Source organism: Chanodichthys erythropterus, chromosome 13 (genome assembly GCF_024489055.1).
Source record: "Chanodichthys erythropterus isolate Z2021 chromosome 13, ASM2448905v1, whole genome shotgun sequence".
NCBI classification, from domain to species: Eukaryota; Metazoa; Chordata; class Actinopteri; order Cypriniformes; family Xenocyprididae; genus Chanodichthys; species Chanodichthys erythropterus.
In genome coordinates this window covers 26,185,908-26,208,940 of record NC_090233.1, presented here as the reverse complement: position 1 = coordinate 26,208,940, position 23,033 = coordinate 26,185,908, and the positions used below count along the sequence as shown (strand labels likewise).

Here is a 23,033-nt window from a genome sequence, read left to right as displayed (position 1 = left end):
TCGCATACATGTACATAAATACACACACGTGAATAACGAAAGACTCGCGTGAATTAAAAATTTGTTGTTTTGTTAAATATGATAATTCTATATAATTAACTCTAACATTCAGGGGAAAAAACATTTATAGCATTTACAGAATTAACAACATACAAGCAAACAACAAAAACAGAAACTATAACTAAAACTGCACACCAACTACAAAATAAAATGAAACAAGCAAAAGTGAAAAGCAAAATGAATAAAAACAAAAAACCAAACCAAACCAAAACAAAAAAAACAAAACCTTATTCTTTTGAGTACACTCCCAAAACAAGGTTTAATCAGATTTAGCTAACATTTTCATCAAACTAGTCTCCAAACAACGGCCAAATTAGAAAGACGCACAAAATCATATTATTTTTTATTTATTACAACGATCAGCAAGTTTGTCAAAACAGGTTTAGAAAATCGGACAATGAATATTGATTTCTATGATTTCCATGCAGCTGCAGGCCTGAGGGAAAAGTTTCATCTAATTAAGTGATGGCAGGCGAGGAACGGTGCAAATGACAACACTTCCAGGCTCCATCTAACAATATTTATGCATACAAATCTAAACATTAGACACAACAATGCAATCTAAATCTGGAAAAAGGGTATTAAGTTTAGTTTAAATTCATGTAAACAGACTGCTTCGTTTACATGAACGCATGTGTGTGTATTTATGTGTGTGAGTGGGTTTTTACCAATACTTTGAGGAAAACATTGCTGAAAAATGTTGACAGAAGTTAGCTAAATCTAACAAAACCATCCTTTGGGAATGTCCTATAAAAAAAAAAAGGTTCAAATATTTAGTTTTTACTTAAGCTCTAAAAATGTTGAGTTGGTTTTCGTTTAGGGTGTGTCTTTGGTAATTATAATTAGGTTTATTTTAAAAGAACAACAACAGAGGTTTAAGATATGTCTTTATTTGGATTGCAAGGTAAATGTGTGCTTTTGTGAGTGCTCATTCACATGCATGTTTGTATATGAGAGGCGCATGCAGTCATGCATTAACTGAGGATGTTTTTATAAAATTGCATATGTTGAGCATGGGGTCTGGGTCGTGTGCAGCAAGGAGAGTTTGCGTGTCTGGCTGGCGGCCAGTTCACAGCCCAGCTGGATATTGCTGAACTGCTCTTGCAACCTCCCAACAGCCCAGCGTGTCACTTCGGGATTGTTTCCGTGGTACAAAGTTTGTTCAACCTCTCTCTCTCTATATATTGGTTAGGGCTGCTCTGATTTCATCAGCGTGCCACACAGGTTATTGCTCTGACAGCGGCGCAATCCCTAATGAACAGCTTGATACGGAGGAAGGAATGTTTTGTTGACCAAAACAGCTTTTAGTCTCAATTAATTCTGCTGTCAAAACAAATGGAGGGCAACCAAAAGCCTGAATGTTCAGTCTAGACCCCTGGAGGTCACTATACGTTCATACATGGTTCAATTGGTCTACCTGTGTATGGCATATTATATACACACACAGTACATAAAGTATCATTCAGAAGTTTGGGGTCAGTATGGTTTTTTTTGTATTTACTTTATTCAGCAAGGACTCATTAAAATGATTAAAAGAAATTTATAATGGTACAAAATATTTTATTTTAAAACAAATGCTTTTATATATTATATTATATTATTTTATATTATATTATATTATATTATATTATATTATATTATATTATATTATATTATATTATATTATATTATATTATATTATATTATATTATATTATATTATATTATATTATATTATATTATTATATAGTGCCCTCCACAAATATTTGGCACCCTTAGTAAATATGAGCAAAGGTGGCTGTGAAAATAAATCTACATTGTTTATCCTTTTGATCTTTCATTCAAAAAATTCACAAAATTCTAACCTTTCATTGAAGGAAAACAGTTGAAAGTTGGGGGAAACTCACATTGTGAAATAAATGTTTTTCTCCCATACATGTTGGCCATAATTACTGGCACCCCTAGAAATTCTTATGAGTAAAATATCTCTGAATTATATTCCCATTCATATTTAAGTTGTTTTAGCACACCAGGGTGTCTGCCATAAACTTGAGGAAACACAAAGGCCAAATTCCCTTAATCATTCATCACAATGAGAAAAAACAAAGAATATAGTTCTGATGTGCAGCAAAACATTGTTGAGCTGCACAAAATAGAAAATAGCTGTAAGAAAATAGCTATCCCCATTTCCACCATCAGGGCAATAATTAGGAAGTTCCAATCAACTAAAGATGTTACGAATCTTCCTGGAAGAGGACGTGTGTCTAAATCGTCCTAATGCGCGGTGAGGAGGAAAGTTTAAGTGGCCAAAGACTCTCTAAGGATCACAGCTGGAGAATTGCAGAGATTTGTTGAGTCTTGAGTCTCAGAAAGCCTAAAAAAAATTATCCTCGCTCATACAGAAACAATCTCCAGCATATTCAGTTGTCAGACACGACTGGAACTTCAAACAGGACGAGCTTCTATGGTCAGATGAAACTAAAAAAAGAGCTTTTTGGCAGCAAACCCACCAGATGGTTTTGGTGCACACATGGATAAAAAGTGCCCCATGTCCACGGTTTAATATACTGCTGGATCTTCAATGTTGTGTGCCTATTTTTCTGCTGGAGGTCCTGGACATCTTGTTCAGATACATGGTATCATGGATTCTATCAAATACCAACAGATAAAAAAAAATCAAAACCTGATTGCTTAGATCCTATAATGAGCCATGGTTGGATCTTCCATCAGGACAATGATGTAAAACAAACATCAAAACCAACAAAAAAAAAAAATTTGTCACTGAGCACAAACTACTGCCATGGCCGTCCCAGTCCCCTGACCTGAAACCCTTTAGAAAATGAGTGGAGTGAACTGAAGAGAAGAAGCACCAGCATGGAGCTGGAATCTGAAGGATCTGGAGAGATTCTGTATGAAGGAATGGTCTCTGATCTCTTGTCAAGTGTTCTCCAAACTTGTCAGGCATTATAGGAGAAGACTCAGAGCCATTATCTTGGGAAAGGAACGTTGCAATAATTGGGTGCCAATAATTGGGGCCAATGTGAACTAGAGACAACCAATTATTTCATAATGTGAGTTTCCCCCCACTTTCAAGTGTTTTACTTAAATGAAAGGTTAGAATTTTGTGAATTTTTTGAATGAAAGAAAGATCAAAAGGATAAACAATGCAGATTTATTTTCACAGCCACCCTTATAATTAGTCTTGCCCCAAACTCACGGCATTGGTTGAACCAATATCACCATGTCAGGATGCTCAAACAACACAGTATTGTTTTGAAACATCGCTGGGAGGGGAAAAAGTTGTCAAGCCATGTAAAAGACAAAATCCAGCATCTACTGTACTACATTTATACAGTTAACATAATTGCTGGCTAAACCGGTGTAATTACGCTCCACGCCCCTTTAGGTTTAAGCAAGATTATATTCTCTATGTGAAATGTGAAAAAAACATCCACCCTGTGAAAGGAGGGAGAAGCAGGAGGTCAAATGAAAGATCACGGAGGGATAAGTGAGGAAAAATAGCAAGAGCACAGGGGGAAGTGTAGCCGTGTCAAGCTCTATCAATCTCAAGTGGCTTAATCTCGTGTAAAGGTGGGCGAGCTTGACATTCCACTTAGCATGTGACGCTAGCGTTAGCATGTGACAGCCAGCGCTGGCTAAGACCTGGGCTGAAAACCCCTGTAAGGGTCAGTGCTCCACAAATCCTCCAGTGTAAACTCCACTATGCTACAGCAATCAAGTCAAACGTACTCCAAGCGTGTTTACAGTGCTGCCTAACGCTCATTTTTAATCTGACCAAAAAACAAACAAACAAAAAACATAAGTTAGTCAGTTGGTAATGAACTTATGAGCAGTCTTGTTAATAATATCAAGAGCAAAGTAGTTCGATGCCAGAGTTTAATGCTGTGTATGTGATTTAGCTGTGTTACCTGGTCTCTCTTTTCCTGTTCCTTTGCTTTCTGCCAGTTTCTGTATGAGGCTCTCGATGGAAGTGTTCTCCATGTTGTTCACAAACTCTTGTTGCACCTTTAAAATAAAAACAAAAATAGATGCATAAGATTACATGCCCTTCTTCACTACTTGCACTGCAATATAGCTTAACAGAGACAAATAAAGGTATATTTATATATAGATGTAATAAATGTTTTAAAAAAAATAACAGTATTTGATTAACATATACGCTAAATAAATGTTTTGTAGTTGACATAGAAGGCATAAAAGCAAAATGACCATCAAAAATCTATAACAGATGGTTTCATAAAACTATTTTTAGATTAATGTTAGTTTTTTGTTGAGTTTCCCTCAAAGTGATATTTAACACATTTGGTAGCAAACTAAAAACTAAAAATGAACATATCTGTTCGTAAAAGATTAACTTGTGTGAATTTATATAACTTATATTTAAAATAATATTAATACATGTCAAATTAACATTAATCAACATTAATAAATACTGTCAAAATATATTTTTTACAATGTTAAACAATGTTTTAACAATGTTAAAAAAATAACCTTATAGTGACCACACATTTGTGATTGACATGATGCCAACAGGAAGACTGAAAGGTTTCTCCCACAGACTGTATGTACAATTGTTCTTTGTCAAATTATACCAAAGGGTACAATTAAAAAGCCAAGAAAGGTCAAAAGTGACATTGACCATCTTTAATGACCGTACCAAGACTTTGTTCAGGATTGGCAGCATTTGCATCTGAAGTCACTTGACCGGGCAAAATAGGTCATGGACTGCATATTCTTCAGATTCATTTGATAGTATAATCATAACATGAAGTGAACGCTAAATAATGAGTAATTTATGTTGCAAATCATACATACAAGCTAGTATGAAAATTGTAAACATGAACCTCTCTCTCTCTCACACACACACACACACACACACACACACACACACACACAATCTTATGTCATCAACTGCTGTGCTCCAGTTGTATACAGCAGTTGTAGCAGTGTGAAAAATACATACATATATATACACATACACTACGGTTCAAAAGTTTAGGGTCAGTAAGAAATATTTTTTAAAGGAATTAATACTTTTATTCAGCAAGGATGCCTTAAACTCAAGAAAAAGAAAAGTGTCACTGTTTCCACAAAACTATAAGCAGCACAGCCGCTTTAAGTACTGATAATGATCAGAAATGTTCCTTGAGCAACAAATCAGCATATTAGATTGATTTCTGAACGATTATGTGACATTGAAGACTGGAGTAATGATGCTGAAAATAAGATTTGCCATCACAGTATAATAAATAACATTTTAAAACATTTTCAAATTGAATATATTGTGATAATATTGTCACAATATTACTGTTTTTATTGTATTTGACTGGATCAAATAAATGCAAGCTTGATGAGCATAAGACACTTTCAAAAACATGAAATCAAAATCTTAACAACCAACAAACGTTTGAACGGCAATATATATATATATATATATATATATATATATATATATATATATATATATATATATATATATATATATATATATATATATATATATATATATATATATTTATATTATATATATATATATATATACTTAAATAATTGTTGCGATTATTTTAATAATAACAATGACAAAAGAGACAACATACTAATCTCACGTTAAAATACAACTATTAATCTCTGGAACACTGAACAAATGGGACCAAGAAACCAATGTAATGAGATCCAGAAAAGCCTTATGATCATAAACTACATAATGTGTTATGAACAGAAACCTGGATTCTAACTGCTTCCACTCTCAGGCAGCACTTCATCACATTACCAGCACAAGAGCCGTATCCCATGCAAGCAAGATCAAGGTTTTGGAGGAGGATAAGGCTGAGAGCTAGTGCACGCAATGAGGATGTGACATTATTTCCTCAGGTGACCACTTTGACTGTCCTTGTTTTCATAGCCCTGAAGGGATGGTGACAAATGCAATATGTCTTACAAACATCTCCACCACTGACTCAAAGCTTTCCTTTTACAGTTGACATATTCCACAGATTTTCTAGTTCATGTCGTAAACATACAGCACTTCATAAAAAATTGTCAATTTGATTTAGCATCCGTCTTCTTGCCTGTTTGTGGATGAAAGGAGCGGATTGACAGCATGTGTAGTTGTGCATATATGTTTGCTTAAGAAGGGGAAAAGGAAAAGCAAATTCCTGTCCTTGCAGACATGCTCAGATATTCATGATGCTCAATGTGATGCAGAATCACATCACAGACTTTTTAAAGGTCTAGGTTAAAGTTTGTTTGTTTTGTTTTTTTGCATAATTTTTTTCCATTCAAATGAACTTCAAAAAAATCTCAAATAAAGACTTCTAAACCAATAACCAAACCAACCAATTCTTAAACAGGGTTAATATATTTAACTAAAACTAAAACCATAAAAAACATTTGCGTAACTTGAAATAAAATAAACGTTTATTTCAGCTAATTGCCAATGCAACATTTCCCATTTTCATTAAGTTTAATTTGACGAAATAAACTAAAACTGAAATAAATTAATAAAAACTTTATAGATAAATTGAATAGAAAACTAACAAAAATGACCCACAAAAAGAAAAAAAAAAATAAATAAATAAATATTATATATATATATATATATATATAAAAAAAATTTAAAAATATTCCTAAAACCTCAATTATACCAAAATAACACTGAATAACATATGAATCACATAAAAAATAAATAAAAATAAAATAAAATAAAATCTAACGAAGTACTGTGGATGTACTAAGTACTAAGGATGTAATAAAAAAATAAAATAAATAAATGATGGCCCAAAATAAAAATAAAAAAAATGACTTTTGATTATAAATATAAAACAATTCGTAAAAATGTTTATAAGAAAAACTAAAATATTCAGATAGTATACAAATATACAAGTAGTTTAAGAGTATAGTGAGACCGACTTGGGTTGTGTATGGTTTGGTCAATTAAACACTTACAATTGACAATCTCATATCTCGCTTGTGAAGTGTTCTGTGTGTCTTCAAAGATTTATGTAAAATATCATTAAAACATTGGACCTAATCTCTTCTTTCACAGATACATGCCATTGTTCTATTCTTTTGCTCTGTCATTCCACATCTTGATCCCCTTGTTACATTAAGTTCTCAAAACTCATGTACAGATGAACAGTGACACCAACTGTTGCATGAGTAAATTCTGCACTTGAAAGAGGATTTAACTCAAATTTATGCACACAGAAACAATATAATCATAATAACCACAGAGAAAACTCAAATCTTATTTCTCTTCAGGCTCAAGCTGAATACAAGAGAGAGTGTGGTTAGGAGGAAGCCCAAACCAGAGCATGCAATAGCTCTGTGGTCAATAACCAGTAAAATGCCTAACAGAGATCTTTTTGCTGTGGGTGTCTAGGAATGAGATTGTGCGCATTCAGAATGGAAGTGCATTTCAATGAATAACAGGGTATGCATATGTTATAAATCACTCGGAATCAGTGGCAATAGGATTAAGGATAGATAAGGAAGGACTGATTGGACAGCAGAAGTTCATTTCTGCTTGCTTGACTTCTGCACGTCTACGGGTCTCTGACGCCCTCTACAGCTAAAAGATGATACAACAGCCAGATCTCATAGACTTAAAGGAACACTCCACTTTTTTTGAAAATAGGCTCATTTTCCAACTCCCCTAGAGTTAAACAGTTGAGTTTTACCGTTTTCGAATCCATTCAGCCGATCTCCGGGTCTGGTGGTACCACTTTTAGCATAGCTTAGCATAGTTCATTGAATCTGATTAGACCGTTAGCATCTCGCTTAAAAATGACCAAAGAGTTTTGATATTTTTCCTATTTAAAACTTGACTCTTCTGTAGTTAAATCGTGTACTAAGACCGACGGAAAATAAAAAGTTGTGATTTTCTAGGCTGATATGGCTAGGAACTATACTCTCATTCCGGCGTAATAATCAAGGAACTTTGCTGCCGTTCCATGGCTGCAGCGGTGGCAATGATATTACGCAGTGCCCGTGATCCCCTGCTTGCACAGGGAACGTGCCTTGCAACCATGGAGACGTATGTGAGAGACGCTGCGTAATATCATTGCACTGCTGCAGCCATGGAACGGCAGCAAAGTTCCTTGATTATTACGCCAGAATGAGAGTATAGTTCATAGCCATATCAGCCTAGAAAATCGCAACTTTTCATTTTTTGTCGGTCTTAGTACACGATTTAACTACAGAAGAGTCAAGTTTTAAATAGGAAAAATATCAAAACTCTTTGGTCATTTTTAAACGCGATGCTAACGGTCTAATCAGATTCAATGAACTATGCTAAGCTATGCTAAAAGTGGTACCGCCAGAACCGGAGATCGGCTGAATGGATTCGAAAACGGTAAAACTCAACTGTTTAACTCTAGGAGAGTTGGAAAATGAGCCTATTTTCAATAGTTTTCTATGTTCCTTTAGTTTACGCAAAAATGAAAATTCTGTCATTTATTACTCGCCTTCATGTCGTTCTACACCCGTAATGCCATCATTCATCTTCGGAACACAAATAAGGATATTTTGATTAAATCCGATGGCTCAGTGAGGCCTGCATTCAAAACAATGACACTTCCGCAAAGGTAGTAAACATATTTAAAACAGTTCATGTGAGTACAGTGGTTCTACCTTAATATTTTAAAGCGACGAGAATACTTTTTGTGCACCAATAAAACAAAATAGTCATTTCAACAATATAGTGATGGGCGATTTCATAACACTGCTTCGGATATTTACGAATTTAATCAGTGACTCGGATCTCCTATCAAATGGCTAAACTGCTAAAATCACATGACTTTGGTGCTCAGAGTCAGTGATTCGATTCGTAAAGCTCTGAAGCAGTGTTTTGAAATCGGCCCATATAGATATTGTTGAAAAGTCGTTATTTTTTTTTTTTGCCGCACAAAAAAGTTCTCGTCGCTTTATAACATTAAGATAGAACCACTGAACTCACATGAACTGATTTAAATATGTTTTTAGTACCTTTATGGATCTTGAGAGAGGAAATGTCATTGCTTTGAATGCAGGCCTCACTGAGCCATCGGATTTAATCAAAATATCTTAATTTGTGTTCCGAAGATGAATGAAGGCCTTATGGGTGTAGAACGACATGAGGGTGAGTAATTAATGACAGAATTTTCATTTTTGGGTGAACTAACCCTTTAAATCAAGAGTTCCTACGCCAAAAAGTTATACATTTTTGCCGTAGGAACTCTTGATTTAAAGGGTTAGTTCACCCAAAAATGAAAATTCTGTCAAAATTCTGTCAAAATTCTGTCATAGAACGACATGAGGGTGAGTAATTAATGACAGAATTTTCATTTTTGGGTGAACTAACCCTTTAAATCAAGAGTTCCTACGGCAAACCGTAGGAACTCTTGATTTAAAGGGTTAGTTCACCCAAAAATGAAAATTCTGTCATTAATTACTCACCCTCATGTCGTTCTACACCCGTAAGGCCTTCATTCATCTTCGGAACACAAATTAAGATATTTTGATTAAATCCGATGGCTCAGTGTATATATATATATACACACACACACACACACACACATATATATTATATATAAGTGTCTGGTAACAATGCAAATGTAAATTAGTTCAGGCAACATCTTGGAACAACATTTCCAGTAGTAATAATGTGTGCATGTTTGTCTGCTCACCTCTCCAATCTGTATGTGTGTCTCTTCAACAGACTGAGAGTAAGAATGGATAATCTCCTGCATACGCATGACATGTTCCTCTTCAATGCCCTGGAATTTCTGTAGAAACACATAACCTTTAAATACCTTATCTTTCAGAAACAGTGAATAAGCAGTTTAAAAACACTAGATACTAGTTTTAGTCAGTCTCAAAATGTGAAGCTGAAAGCAGATGTTAGAAATGATACTTAATCAGACCAGAATATTTTCCACAACAGTCCTGTGTGTGTGCTTTTACACAAATTCCCCTTCTTATGTTGTTGGCACAATGCTATGAATAGCTTATTTGGGTGGTCTGGGCAGTTAAGAAGCGTGTAACACGCACAAACACAGTGAAAATGAATATGCATGCGTGTATGTGGGATGTGTGTGTGTCAAGGATGGCTGCATGCCTGATTTGCTGTTTATGCTCTTCTCAGACTGACAGTAGGGTTTTAGAAGATTTAAGGGGAAGAGGAGAAAAAGACAAGGAAATGAGCGGAAACAAGATAATGACAGAATAAGTCAGAGCATGTGTGACCACAGGGAAAAAACGTGTTTGTGCATGTGTGTGTGGATCATGTAAGGAAACATCAATAAAGAGCTTAAGCTTTGTATGTCTGAGGACTCTGTGGCTCTGATTTGGGAAATTAAGTGTGTATGTGTGGGATGGGCGAGGGGCTGCTATAGTGTTTCCTGCACCGCGCTACTGAATTTTAAGCAAAGGACATTATATTGTAGTCGTGAGCTTGCAGTCTTCAGTATAATGAGAAAAAAAAAAAAAAGATTGTGTACCACGAACAATTAAAGACAATTTTTTTTTTTTATAATAATTTTAATTTGAAAAAAAAAAATTTGAATTTTTTTTTAAAATAAAATAAAATATTCAGAATATTGCAGTATTTATAAAAAATAAAGTAATAAATTATAAATGTATTTATCTGTTCATCTTCTATTTGTTTTAAATTGATGTGCCCTAGTAATCTTTAAATCAAAATAATATATATATTACTTGGATACACTAGGCCGCTAGTATAAAAGTATGTGTTTGATTTTAATATTGTTAACTGAGATCTAGCTGCATAAAAGCTGCTCTAATAACACACTCACACACATTCTACACAATCTTACTTGTGCGGTTTCTGTCATTCTTTGCTCAAATTCTGTTTTCGCAGTGGCATACTTCTCCACATATGACTTATAGGACTCAGTGGCTTTCTTGACTTTCAATCCAGCCTACAAACAAATAACACAAAACAGACAGAGAGAAATGCACACATTTAGACACCTTCCAAACACTTTCCAGATTCCAAACTATTGGGCTACAAAGTACAAGTCTGTGTGTGTACCTTGTCCATGTCTCTCTGTGTGGCCCCCTCTTTGCGCATACGTTCTTGCTCTAGCATCTTGCTGACGTAGTTTTCTTTGCTCTTCTGTAAGGCCTGTGACACACTCTGGATGTTCTGCACAGCCTCCAGAGTAGACGCCACCTCCTCCTTTGTCTACAAGCCAGAAACCAGAAAGAACTTCAGTATTATACTCATCTTGTATAATAATAATAATAATAAAAATAAGTAATTTTCACAGCCCTAAATGTCTTGCTTTTAAATAAGATACAATGGACTTTTTTAAGGAATGACATGTGTACCACAGACTCATTTAGCTGAGAAATTGGGTTCATACTTTGCTATGCAGCGTGTTTTGAGCAAACCTACATGGATATTAATCAAACACCAAAGATGACGGCAGCTCCCATACCTTCTTATGATTTTTGGCTTGTTCCTCCACATATTTCTGGACTTCCTTGATGAGCTCTTGCAGTTTGCGGACCAGCTCCATGTGACACGCTGCCAGTTTCTCCGTTGACTGTTTAAACACATCCCACACCGGCGCAAACGTCCTGTGGAACAAATGGCCATTTCATTTTCTTCTCAATGCATAATACTCAACACACTTCGTACAAATAAAACATAAAAATGTGTTAAACATGATTTGTGATTTAACACCAAGGCGTGTTTATTCTCTCGATATCAGATTTATCCTCTGGTCCTGGTTGTTTTTAATGGAAACAGCCACTAATGACACTATAATGTCTGTACTGACAATATGATATGTGAGGGGGGTGTGAAAATCATGTTCAGTGAAATAAAGCACCGCAGGCCAGTGAAAAACCAGCTTTCATTTCACACAACTGCATCTAGCATATTTTGCGAATAGTTATTCCACAAACTTTGGTTATTTCAGGACCATAAAAACAATAACAATGAGTTAATTGCTTTCTTCCTGCAGATCTTTTTGAAGTAGCTTATGAAGGTTCGCCTGACCGGCAATATGTCTCCCATTAGCAGGGAAAGTACAGCAAGTTTGCCAGAATAAAGTTTATATAGAATAAAGATTAACAAATGTTCCAGGCAGGTAAGTGAACAGCTGTGGGTATTCATTTTGTTTCTTTGCATGTAATGAACTTGGGCTTTCATGAATAAAGCTTGAGAGACATTGAAATGATGTGGGTTTTCCAGCTCATTATAAATACATTATTAAAATGGTGTTCATAATGAACCCATAGGTCTTGTAAATCTTCAGACACACACGCACACACACACACACACACACACACACACACACACACACACACACACACACACACACACACACACACACACACACACACACACACACACACACACACACACACACACACACACACACACACACACACACACACACACACACACACACACACACACACACACACACACACACACAGTCTTACCCCAGCTGAGAGCAGTTGCTGGCAGTCTTGGCCAGTTTGGTCATTGATCTTGAATAAACCTCCTCTATGGTGGCTCTGAGACAGGAGGGGAGAAAACCATATGTAAACAATCAATCAAATCCAAATAATGTCTACTACAGATTATTATTTAGAAAGAAATCCTTTAAACAAAACTTTGCAGATTCACTCTCACAAACATTTACACATACTTGAATACAATAGCTACCATAATTAATTGTGCTTTGTTTAAAAAAAAAAAAAAGCTGATTTGAAGAAAATCTAAAAGTTACTCAATGAAAGTTGCACAAATTACACAAATTAAAATGCACTGACATATAAGCAAACAAAATTAATTAAGTTAATAAAGGCCTTCTGAAGGGAAGCGATGCATTGGTGTAAGAAAAATATCCATATTTAACACGTAATAAAGTAAAATAACCAGCTGCCTTCCATATTCAACAACAAAAATCTTGCAGTTCAAAAAAAGCTTTTGCTACATCTTACGCCTTCGGTATTTAACTTATGAAACAAACACTTTTTTCGTAAGTTGAATATGGAAGGCGGTCTGGCAGAAGCTAGTTATTTTACTTTATAATGTGTTAAATATGGATTTTCTTACACAAATGTATTGCATCGCTTCAGAAGGCCTTTATTAACCCATGGAGCCGTGTGGAAAACGTTTGGTGGATGGATGCATTTTCTTGAGTTTCAAACTTCTTTCATGCACTGCCTTTATAATGCTTTGGAGCATTAGAGTAATTATTAATATAACTCAGATTGTATTCGTCTGAAGCAAGAAAGTCATATAAACCTAGGATGGCTTGAGGGTGAGTAAATCATGGGGTAATTTTCATTATAAAGTGAACTAATACTTTAAAGCTTGTGCAATACGTCAATGACCAATGAAGTAAAGAAGACTTGAACTAAATCAAACAGGAAGACAATCTGTCAGTATTAAAAACACATATTGTTATCACATGTTTGTGTGAAAGTGTGATGGTTACATAGACAATAACAGTCAAAGGTTTACACATTTCATGATCTTAACCTTTTGATGCAAAAGCTTATGCTTAAATGTCTGAAATTAGTCTTAATTAATTAATTTTACAAAACTAAAAAGCTGATGGAAAAATCAGCCAGCGTGTGCTCAGCAAACAAATGAACTCATTCAGCACTTTTTTAAAAAAAAAAAACATCTCAGGATGTTTTTGAGATGTCTGAGAGACGCCCAGAGTTTCATTTGTGTCATTTCATTTCGTAGTTTGGATGTTTTAACTACTATGCCAAAATCTGAAAATCAGTATAAAGATTTAAAAAAAATATGTCTAACTGTGTCCAAAACTTTGATTGGTAGTGTACCCCTCCAGACATTTGCCTAGAGTCTTTTAAAAATCTATCTCTATGTTCTTCTTTTGTTGTGTCAAACCAGAAAGATTTATAATAGCAAATTAGGCTGGATACTGTTTCACTCTGACAAAGACAACGTCACACTGTGTCCAGAAGGGGGAGACAGACACGCTCCAATTGTAGCAAAACCTCTCCCAAAATCTATCAGCACCCTAACTCCCCTCCAAAAAAAGCTCTCAATAGCCAAAAGTACGTAAATCAGGAATAAAATTTCAAATGGTCTAAAAGTGCATTGGCATTATGACTCTGCAAAATTCCACTGTCAGTCATAGAGCTCATAAGACAATTTAAACCTCTGCACATTTTAAATCTATCAGAGTGTGAATTCTTTCCGTTAGTTTAACAGTCAAAGCCACGTTAAAGCAGGTGAGACAGATGCTGAAGCTTTTGGAGAACTTGCAGCATTCCTGAAAACCATTTGGATGGTTTTGTGAGAAAAGTTTTCAAATAGTTTCCTCTTAAATAGATTTACTCCCTTGACACATGTCTTGCTTGTGTAAGACGAGCAAGATTTCTAGCAGAGCTTCAACCCTCACAGGTAAAGCATCTGTCTGTGCATGAAAAAAAAAACAAAAAAAAAAACATAAAAACTGGAAAACTTTGGAACAAGAATATCTCAAAGTCTTGAAAGCTACTATATATACTGTTCAGTACTGCTTCAGCTACTATACAGTACTTCAATAAATAAAACATTAAATTATGACTGTACAAAATTTGTTCAGACAGTGTAATCAATATTCGGTAAAAAAATACACTAACCAGCATACTAATGACAGAGGCATTGAAAGAGAGTAAGAGTTACCAAAAATATATGCATGACTTTATTCATAGCAGTGCCGTCTTTGATTTTTAACGGGAATGAAAGCGAGGCTGTGAAGGATAGACATACATCTCTTCAGCGGTTTGTACTGTTATTTAATGTGTTCCTGCATTGTTCTGCTGACAAAACACTGCAAAAATATCTTTCCAAGAAATTTCAGTAGACAAAAAATACCTGACAATATGAGCTGTGGCCTGTGGAAAATTATATGTGATCTAGGAGCTTTATACAGCAGATGCCATTGAAAACATGGTAAGTCTATCCCTCACAGCCTCACTTTCATACCTGTCATACCTGGCGCTGCTTAGAATAAGGTCAATAGACACTACAACACATAAGATACATTTCACATCCCTGACTGCTTAAAAAAAACACTTGACTGATGAGCATTTCCAAATATCACATTTTTACAATTTTTAAATCCCATACAAATGTGATTTGGATCAGGTTTTATGTGGTTTCTGCAGTTTAGTCTACAAAAAAAATGATGAGTTGGACAACTAAAAATAAAAAAAAACAAGATTTTTGCTTGAGTATATGACAGATATTTTGATTGTAAAGATTCAGAACTAGTAGCCAGGAGATATATACAGTGTTATTTTTAGTATTATTTATATAGTGTTACAGTATTTTTAATATTTTGAATTCATTTTAAATTTTCAGTTTTCATTTACTTGTAATTTAAATTTTTGTAATATTTCTATTTAGCTTTAATTTACTTTTGTCAGTTTTAGTTTTAGTCATTTTAATACTTCAACTTAAATTTAGTTTATTTTAGTTAGTTGTCAATGCAACATTTCTAATTTCTGTTTCTGTTTTTTAAGTTTAGGCTTTTCATCTAATATTTTATCTTTCTTTCAATTAAAAAATGATTTTTAATATACTAACAGAGCATTTTTTTTAAGAAAAGATGAATGTCTGTGTTATGATAGGCTACAATGAATTCAATGTAACAGACTTTAAGGTGACTCCGCTCATCCCCTCAAAAACAAACAAACAACACAGTTTTACCTTTCTCTGATGAAGTCTGATAGCTCCTTGCTGGATATCTGGCCATGTTTCATGTTGTGGTACAGTACATCGAATCCATTGTTTTTATCGCCCTGCCAAAAAGAACACATAAAATTAATTAAAAACAACTGCATTTGATCAACATCACTCTAATGTTTCCTCTAATAAAAGAAAAAAAAAAAAAACAAGAAGCAATGCTAAGAAAGGAAGCCAAACTGCATGCCATCACTGATGCAGGCATTTGTTTACCAGTTTAGGTTTCTCAACAATCATTGCTGTCATGGTCTGAATGGCTTCTAGCTGACTTCTTAAAGCAGACTGGTCCACCATGTTCATCTGCAACATACTTTCTGTATTTTTGCCCGTTTGAGAGAAAGTCAGTGCTGTAAGGTTGATCTGAACTGTGTAAAGGGTTTCACAGTAACCATGGTTACATGCTACAAGTGTCCGATATCAGCGTTTTAAAAATGCAAACGCTAAACTAATGCATAATTCAAATCTGAAGTGAAGTCTGATCCCTCTTCTAACATTGTAATGACAGAAACACACACACATGCATAAAGTTGCTGTTTGTATTTGTATAACAGGCAAATGCTTAAGAGTCTATGATTGGATCATTAATGCACTTGCCTATTTAAATCCAAATAGTGGCAAATGTCTGGGCAACTTTTTAATGTACATTTTACTAGGAGTTAAGGATAGATGCATTTACCTAGTAATTTTGCTGGCCTGCTTTGTACATGACTCCGAAGAGACATAGGCTTGAATATTATTAATAATAAAGCTGTGTTTGCTCAGCATATCTGCTTTCAGTGACTACAAATTTGTCTATTATCAACAGACATAATCAATCATATGCTCTAATACATCTAATACATCAGATTAATGAACCAACGAAAAACAAGCTAAATTGTAAGCTATTTTATTATTATTTCTCAAAAGCCAACTGTGAAAACACAGATATCTGGCACGCCATGAGAGTTCAACCAGTGATTCAAAAAAAAAAAAAAAAGCACGAGAAGAAGAAAAAAAATCAGCTATTCATAACAATTGTAGTTATACACTACCATTTAAAAGTGTGGGGTCAATAAGATTTTTTAAAAATATTTTTGAAAGAAGTCTCTTATGCTCAGCAAGACAGCATTTAAAACAAAATACAGTAATATTGTGAAACATTATTAAAATTCAAAATAACTGTTTTGTACTTTAATATATTTTAAAATGTAATTTATTCCTGTGATGGTAAAGCTGAATTTTCAGAAAAATTCCTTATTATTAATGTTAAAAATAGTTTGATGATTAATGATTATACATATTTTTGTGGAAATTATTAAAAAAAAATTCGGGATTATTTGTTGAATAGAAGTTCAAAAGAACAGAATTGATTTGAAATGGAAATCTTTAGAATTATAGAATTGTTAGAAATGTTTTTACTGTCACTTTTGATCAATTTAATGCAACTTTACTGAATAAAAGTATTAAATTCTTTAAAAAAATTCTTAAAAAAAAAAAAAAAAAACTTTTTAACGGTAGTGTACCTCTTCGGAAAATATACATGGCAGTTTTTATTTTAAAAGCAGCTTGGAGTATTTCAGAGAAGAATGTAGAAAAGCAAGTTAGATTGATATGACTATGCAAAAAGACATGATTAATAAACAGAATAAACATCTCTACTCTCAGGTTTATATTGTGTAACTTCCACATCAGCTTTTGTGGACACAGCAAATATCATGCAGTGCGTGTTTCCTGTAGAGCAAAGAAAACTGAGATCTATGTGAGATTGTACGATTGTATGTGGTTTGAAAGAACAGCAACAGGAAATCCAAGCGCTACAGAAGTGACCGACGTGAGGAATGCAGTGATATTAAAAAATACAATAGGAAAATAACAACAAACTCAGGAAAATGCTTTGGGCATGTGCTCCTTGCATGCCAGTTCATTCTGTGATTGGCCCACACAGCCCACCTGACTTTTTTGTGCCTAACCTTTAAACACAAGTCCAGTCATAATCTGTCATCACACAGAATTTTATTGTCACTTTGTTTTGTTCAGATTCTTGTCAATTGACTTAATACTTAGCATGAGGACACAACACTTAACTTGGCTTAAACTCTTTTTAAAGTTTAAAGGGCAAAGGCTAGTTTTAACCCTGGGTTAAGCAACGTTTCACACTTTTGATATGAAATTTAAACAGTGTAAAACAATGACGTGCCAGAATGTAACAACGGATGTTTAGCAATAGACAACAATCATAAACTGCTTCAAAGTCACAGAAAATGACATACTATGTTTAGTTTCTATTATTCAAATACAAACTTGAGATCACATAATTATCACATTTACTTTCTGAAAAACAAATCTCACAATAACCCAACAATGGCGTTGCCAAAACTATGTCAAATATCTGTGACCTGCTATAAATCCTTGATGCTGACAAAAGAGAAGTTCAGAGAAGACACTGGATGAGGAACAAAACATGCAGGTGGAAGTTGCTAAGTTGAGCATTGGAAAAAGCTTACTGACTTTAATGTTGTGTGTTAAGCCTTTGTGTATGTTTGTGTTTCTGTCAGGGTGTTTAAACCACAATCCGGCTCAGGTTAAACTAAACAGAATTCATATTTAAAGCCAAAACACACAAGACAAGACATGAAGGTACAAATGTGTTTGCTTGGATTGAATGTGCGTCTATAAGGCTTTTCACACGTGAAATAGTTAACCCTGGGTCATTCTAAACCCCTGGTAAATCCTGGGTTATCTTTATTCATATTTCACACTGCTCATACTATACCCGGGGTTGACAGTTAATCCTGGGTATTCATAAGCTGCCGTTTCACACTGCACATTCCTAAACCCTGGGTTAAAGTCCTTATCTGCATATTTGCAGTGTCAGTGTCACTGACTGGACAAACGTAGCATGTGACCTGTTTACGTAAAGGTTCTAGCATTAAGCGTCCTCATTACAGTCAGCATTGTGTAATATATCAAGTTTTTTTCTGAGTGAACTTTACAAACTATAAAAAGTGTGGAGTTAACACCACAAAAGCAGCGCTAACCGTGCTTCTAAATTACAAGTGTGAAATGCTCCTTTACCCAGGGTTAAAAGCAGTGTTTAGAATGACAATAACCCAGGGTTAAGTGCAGTGTGAAAAGCCCTTATATTTGCTTGTTCATGCTGCTGGGGAGGCTGGTTTCACAAACTGGATGAGGTTCCCACTACAAAGACCTTGACTGCAAGCACACACACTTTCTGCATTTTACAATTTTAAAAAGATTTTAACTTAATTTTTATACCAATTTTTACAAGCGAGGACGTCCACGGGAGATTTGGTGAGATTTAGCTTAATTCTGGGTACAAACTTATCCCCAAAATATGGCTAAGTAGGTATATACATACTCTAAGGAGCTCAAACAACTAATAACAGTTAATAAGAAACCCTCTGAATCTGATATCTGGAACCCTATTTTTGAACTTCAAAATAAAACCATTATGGCAACCAAAATATTCCTCCTTTAGCAGTCCCATCAGGCCACTGTATAAATTATATCTTGCATACACAATTTATTTTTTCAAAAGTAGCAAATTTAGCAAATGCAAAAACAAAATATTATATTCTTTCCACCCACCATATACATTGCAAATTTAGACACCATCTCAGAATGCTGCAATACCCTTACAATATAGGCTATTCTGCATAGTAGCCTTAAAATGCATTAGCTTTTAAAGTAATGTATGAGATAACACACAGTCTGGGAAAGTTAACTGCCTGGTTTAATGCATGGTTTAGTCCACCGCCATCTGCTCAACCTAACCCATGAAGGTTTTAATAAACATTACAAAGCATGCTAAAATTGGCATAGCTGACTCTGTCTGGCTTCTAGTTTGAATCAGCTCAACAGAACACAGAGATTTGAACTGTGATTACATTAGTATGCATTACGTGTATCTTGAGTGATGAAGACTAGGAAATAAAACCACACTAATTCACACTTACAGCTCCAAGGATTTACTTTTTCCTAACAGAGACACAAAATCATTTATTATTATTAACGCATTAAATATTATAATATATTAGAAATGACTTATCTCTATTGGATATTATCTTTATGTAACGTTATCTAATATAATATTAAAGATCTTTTTCACAAGTATTTTGGAACAAAATAGCAATATAACAAATATCAGTCTGATGAAATGCATTTTTGCAAAGCATAAATCCAATGCAAAACTACACCTGTTAAAAATGACCTTGCACAAGGATGATTAAGATCACTTTGCAGCAACATCACAGATCAAATCAGTAAATGGCTGTTTATAACCTAAATGCAGACCAAACATAAACATCTAAAAACACTTACAGTAGCTCAGTTACTGAAAATCTGAGAGCAAATATGGTAAGTCAACAATGAGCAGAGCAAAATATCTAGACATCAACAGTGTCAAAGTCCAGCTGAATCCCTTTCACCACAGCTTTGAATCCCTCACACGACCTTCTGAACTCCCCGTTTAAGCGGGGTGATCTGCCTCCGTGCTCGGGACATCTGTCCTACAGACGCACAGCATTGTGGATCAATGGAAACGTAACATTCATATGCATTAAAAAAACAAAGATGTCCAACGGCACATTTAAACACCTTTTTTTTTTAAAGGGAGTATATAAAAATTTCTTTTTAGACATTTTTCTAAAATATAATTATCTCACCTAAATGTTTTTTTGTTTTTACAAAGGGGGAATTCATAATATCTTACACAAAGCACAAGCCTGATTTCAAAATTTGAATTGAATTTATAAAAAAGACAAGTAAACAGTCCGAAATAAAATAAGAACAAATAAATTTTAGGAAATGTAAAATAACACTGGATAGCCTTCCCTTTTAAAAAAAATAAACAAATACAAACGAATATTTGCATTTAAAGTTACAAAGGTTATTCACTCAAGAGCAGTGAGTGATCTTCTCCTTGTCTTTTGTTGTTTGATTAACATTAAATGACAGACAGAAACAGGTATATAGGTTGCTGAGATCCAATATACTGTTACACATGCAATTTTTTTCTCAACTGTTTATGTTCACTTAAGATATAAGCGACTGTGTTTACATGAATACTCGCCATTCGCCAAGACAGTAAAATTTTACATACATTTGTGTGTATTTGACCATTTAAGTGCAATAGGCCACAAACTCAATTTGGTACTAACAAGCTGAATGTTTAAACTGGCAAGACTTTAGTGCCAATGCGAGGCTGCCTCCGCAAGTGACAATTTTGTCAACTGTGCAGCTTGCTTATAGCGCAGACGCGAAGTGGTGATGTGAAGCCATTTGCGAGCTTTGAGAGAGCATGAGCTGATTCACTAAAGTTTTCACGTTTTTGTATTTGGTTGCGTTGTGAGTATTTGCAGCATGTTTCTGCATTTGGTTGCGTTGTGAGTATTTGCAGCATTTTTCTGTATTTGGTTGTGTTGTGAGTATTTGCAGCATGTTTCTGTATTGCGTTATGTTGTGAGTATTTGCAGCATGTTTCTGTATTGCGTTATGTTGTGAGTATTTGCAGCATGTTTCTGTATTTGGTTGCATTGTGAGTATTTGCAGCATGTTTCTGTATTTGGTTGCGTTGTGAGTATTTGCAGCATGTTTCTGTATTTGGTTGCGTTGTGAGTATTTGCAGCATGTTTCTGTATTTGGTTGCGTTGTGAGTATTTGCAGCATGTTTCTGTATTTGGTTGCGTTGTGAGTATTTGCAGCATGTTTCTGTATTGCGTTGTGTTGTGAGTATTTGCAGCATGTTTCTGTATTGCGTTGTGTTGTGAGTATTTGCAGCATGTTTCTGTATTTGGTTGCGTTGTGAGTATTTGCAGCATGTTTCTGTATTTGGTTGCGTTGTGAGTATTTGCAGCATGTTTCTGTATTGCGTTGTGTTGTGAGTATTTGCAGCATGTTTCTGTATTGCGTTGTGTTGTGAGTATTTGCAGCATGTTTCTGTATTGCGTTGTGTTGTGAGTATTTGCAGCATGTTTCTGTATTGCGTTGTGTTGTGAGTATTTGCAGCATGTTTCTGTATTGCGTTATGTTGTGAGTATTTGCAGCATGTTTCTGTATTTGGTTGTGTTGTGAGCGTTCACAGCATGTTTCTATATTCGGTTGCAGCACCGTTTGTGTTGTCAAAATGATGATGTTTTCTTAATTTGCTGCTGGGGGGTTCTTTATTTGCATGTGTTTTCTTCAGTTGCAGCGTGTTGAGCTCTCTCGGCCACCATATCTGCTAAATGAATTAATGTAAATGTAATCGGAAAATGACGTGCACGTAAATGTTATTAATAACTCTGACATTTTAGACTCTACAAATGACTAACACAACCATACATAAAAACAAAAATAATGAGTCCACATGTTTTCACCTAGAAACTAAATGGTAATATCAGCAGTATGACTCAACCAGATACATTTCCGTAAGCAGGTGTTTTCTGACTGTAACAAGTCTGAACAACCACTAACAAAACCAACAGAGATGAATACAAGACATCAGTAAAGGTCAAAAGCTCACTAGAAAAATCACACGGTGCTCTTCAGCATGAGCGGAAATATGTGGTTACATGTATTTATCTGTAGGAAACGAGACTAAGAGGTTTCCTTCACACACCCCTTTGTTGTGGGTGGTTTAGGGTAAGTTGTCTCAACTGTGGGCGGCAGACGCTGGAAGGTAAAGAAGATTGATTTCAAGAGATGATGATGATTTCATGGCAGATAAATATCAAGACTATTTTGACAGTCTTCCCCTTCCCTGCATTAATTTGAGCTTGGCAGCTTCAATGAAGGAGTGCAGCTCTCTGTGTGGGGTATATGTGTGTGTATGCGTGTATATCTGTGCCCTGCATTACAAGCACACAGCTGATCATAGGCGTCCCTGTTTCACTGAGGCCTCAACACAAAGACCTGATTGAGAACAAGACTCCACAGCTCTGCAATCCCTCATCTCTCTTCATCTCCCCCCATCTCCTGTTTTGACAGTCACGGCTTCCAACTGCACACTTTCTCAGCCTACTCAGCTCAACACTTGTGGCAGTCAGGTGCTGTTTTAATGGTTAAACCATTATCATATACCGCACATGACAACAGAGGAATCTTCTGGGATGCTCACATACTGCATTAGGCTTTATCCGTTCTGTCACTTAGGTAATGAATTAACTTTAATCAGAACAAAAATCCGCAATAACTTTTATTGTACAATGGGGATATGGTTATTTAAATAGTGATTGATTAGATCACTGATGCCTGTGGAATTTAAG

The 23,033-nt window shown here is 35.0% G+C and overlaps 1 protein-coding gene across 4 annotated transcripts in view; it reads right to left on the bottom strand.

Annotated features, from left to right (window-relative positions):
* Positions 1-23,033, bottom strand: part of fcho2 (FCH and mu domain containing endocytic adaptor 2) — a 45,288-nt gene that overhangs the window by 20,669 nt on the left and 1,586 nt on the right. For all 4 annotated transcript variants that reach the window (XM_067405477.1, XM_067405479.1, XM_067405476.1 and 1 more), the window contains exons 2-8: positions 15,754-15,845; positions 12,516-12,590; positions 11,501-11,642; positions 11,092-11,244; positions 10,874-10,978; positions 9,725-9,823; positions 3,968-4,064 (exon numbers count right to left, since the gene is read on the bottom strand). In XM_067405477.1, the coding sequence (XP_067261578.1) occupies positions 3,968-4,064; positions 9,725-9,823; positions 10,874-10,978; positions 11,092-11,244; positions 11,501-11,642; positions 12,516-12,590; positions 15,754-15,845 (763 nt within the window). The remainder of the gene's footprint in view (positions 1-3,967; positions 4,065-9,724; positions 9,824-10,873; positions 10,979-11,091; positions 11,245-11,500; positions 11,643-12,515; positions 12,591-15,753; positions 15,846-23,033) is intronic.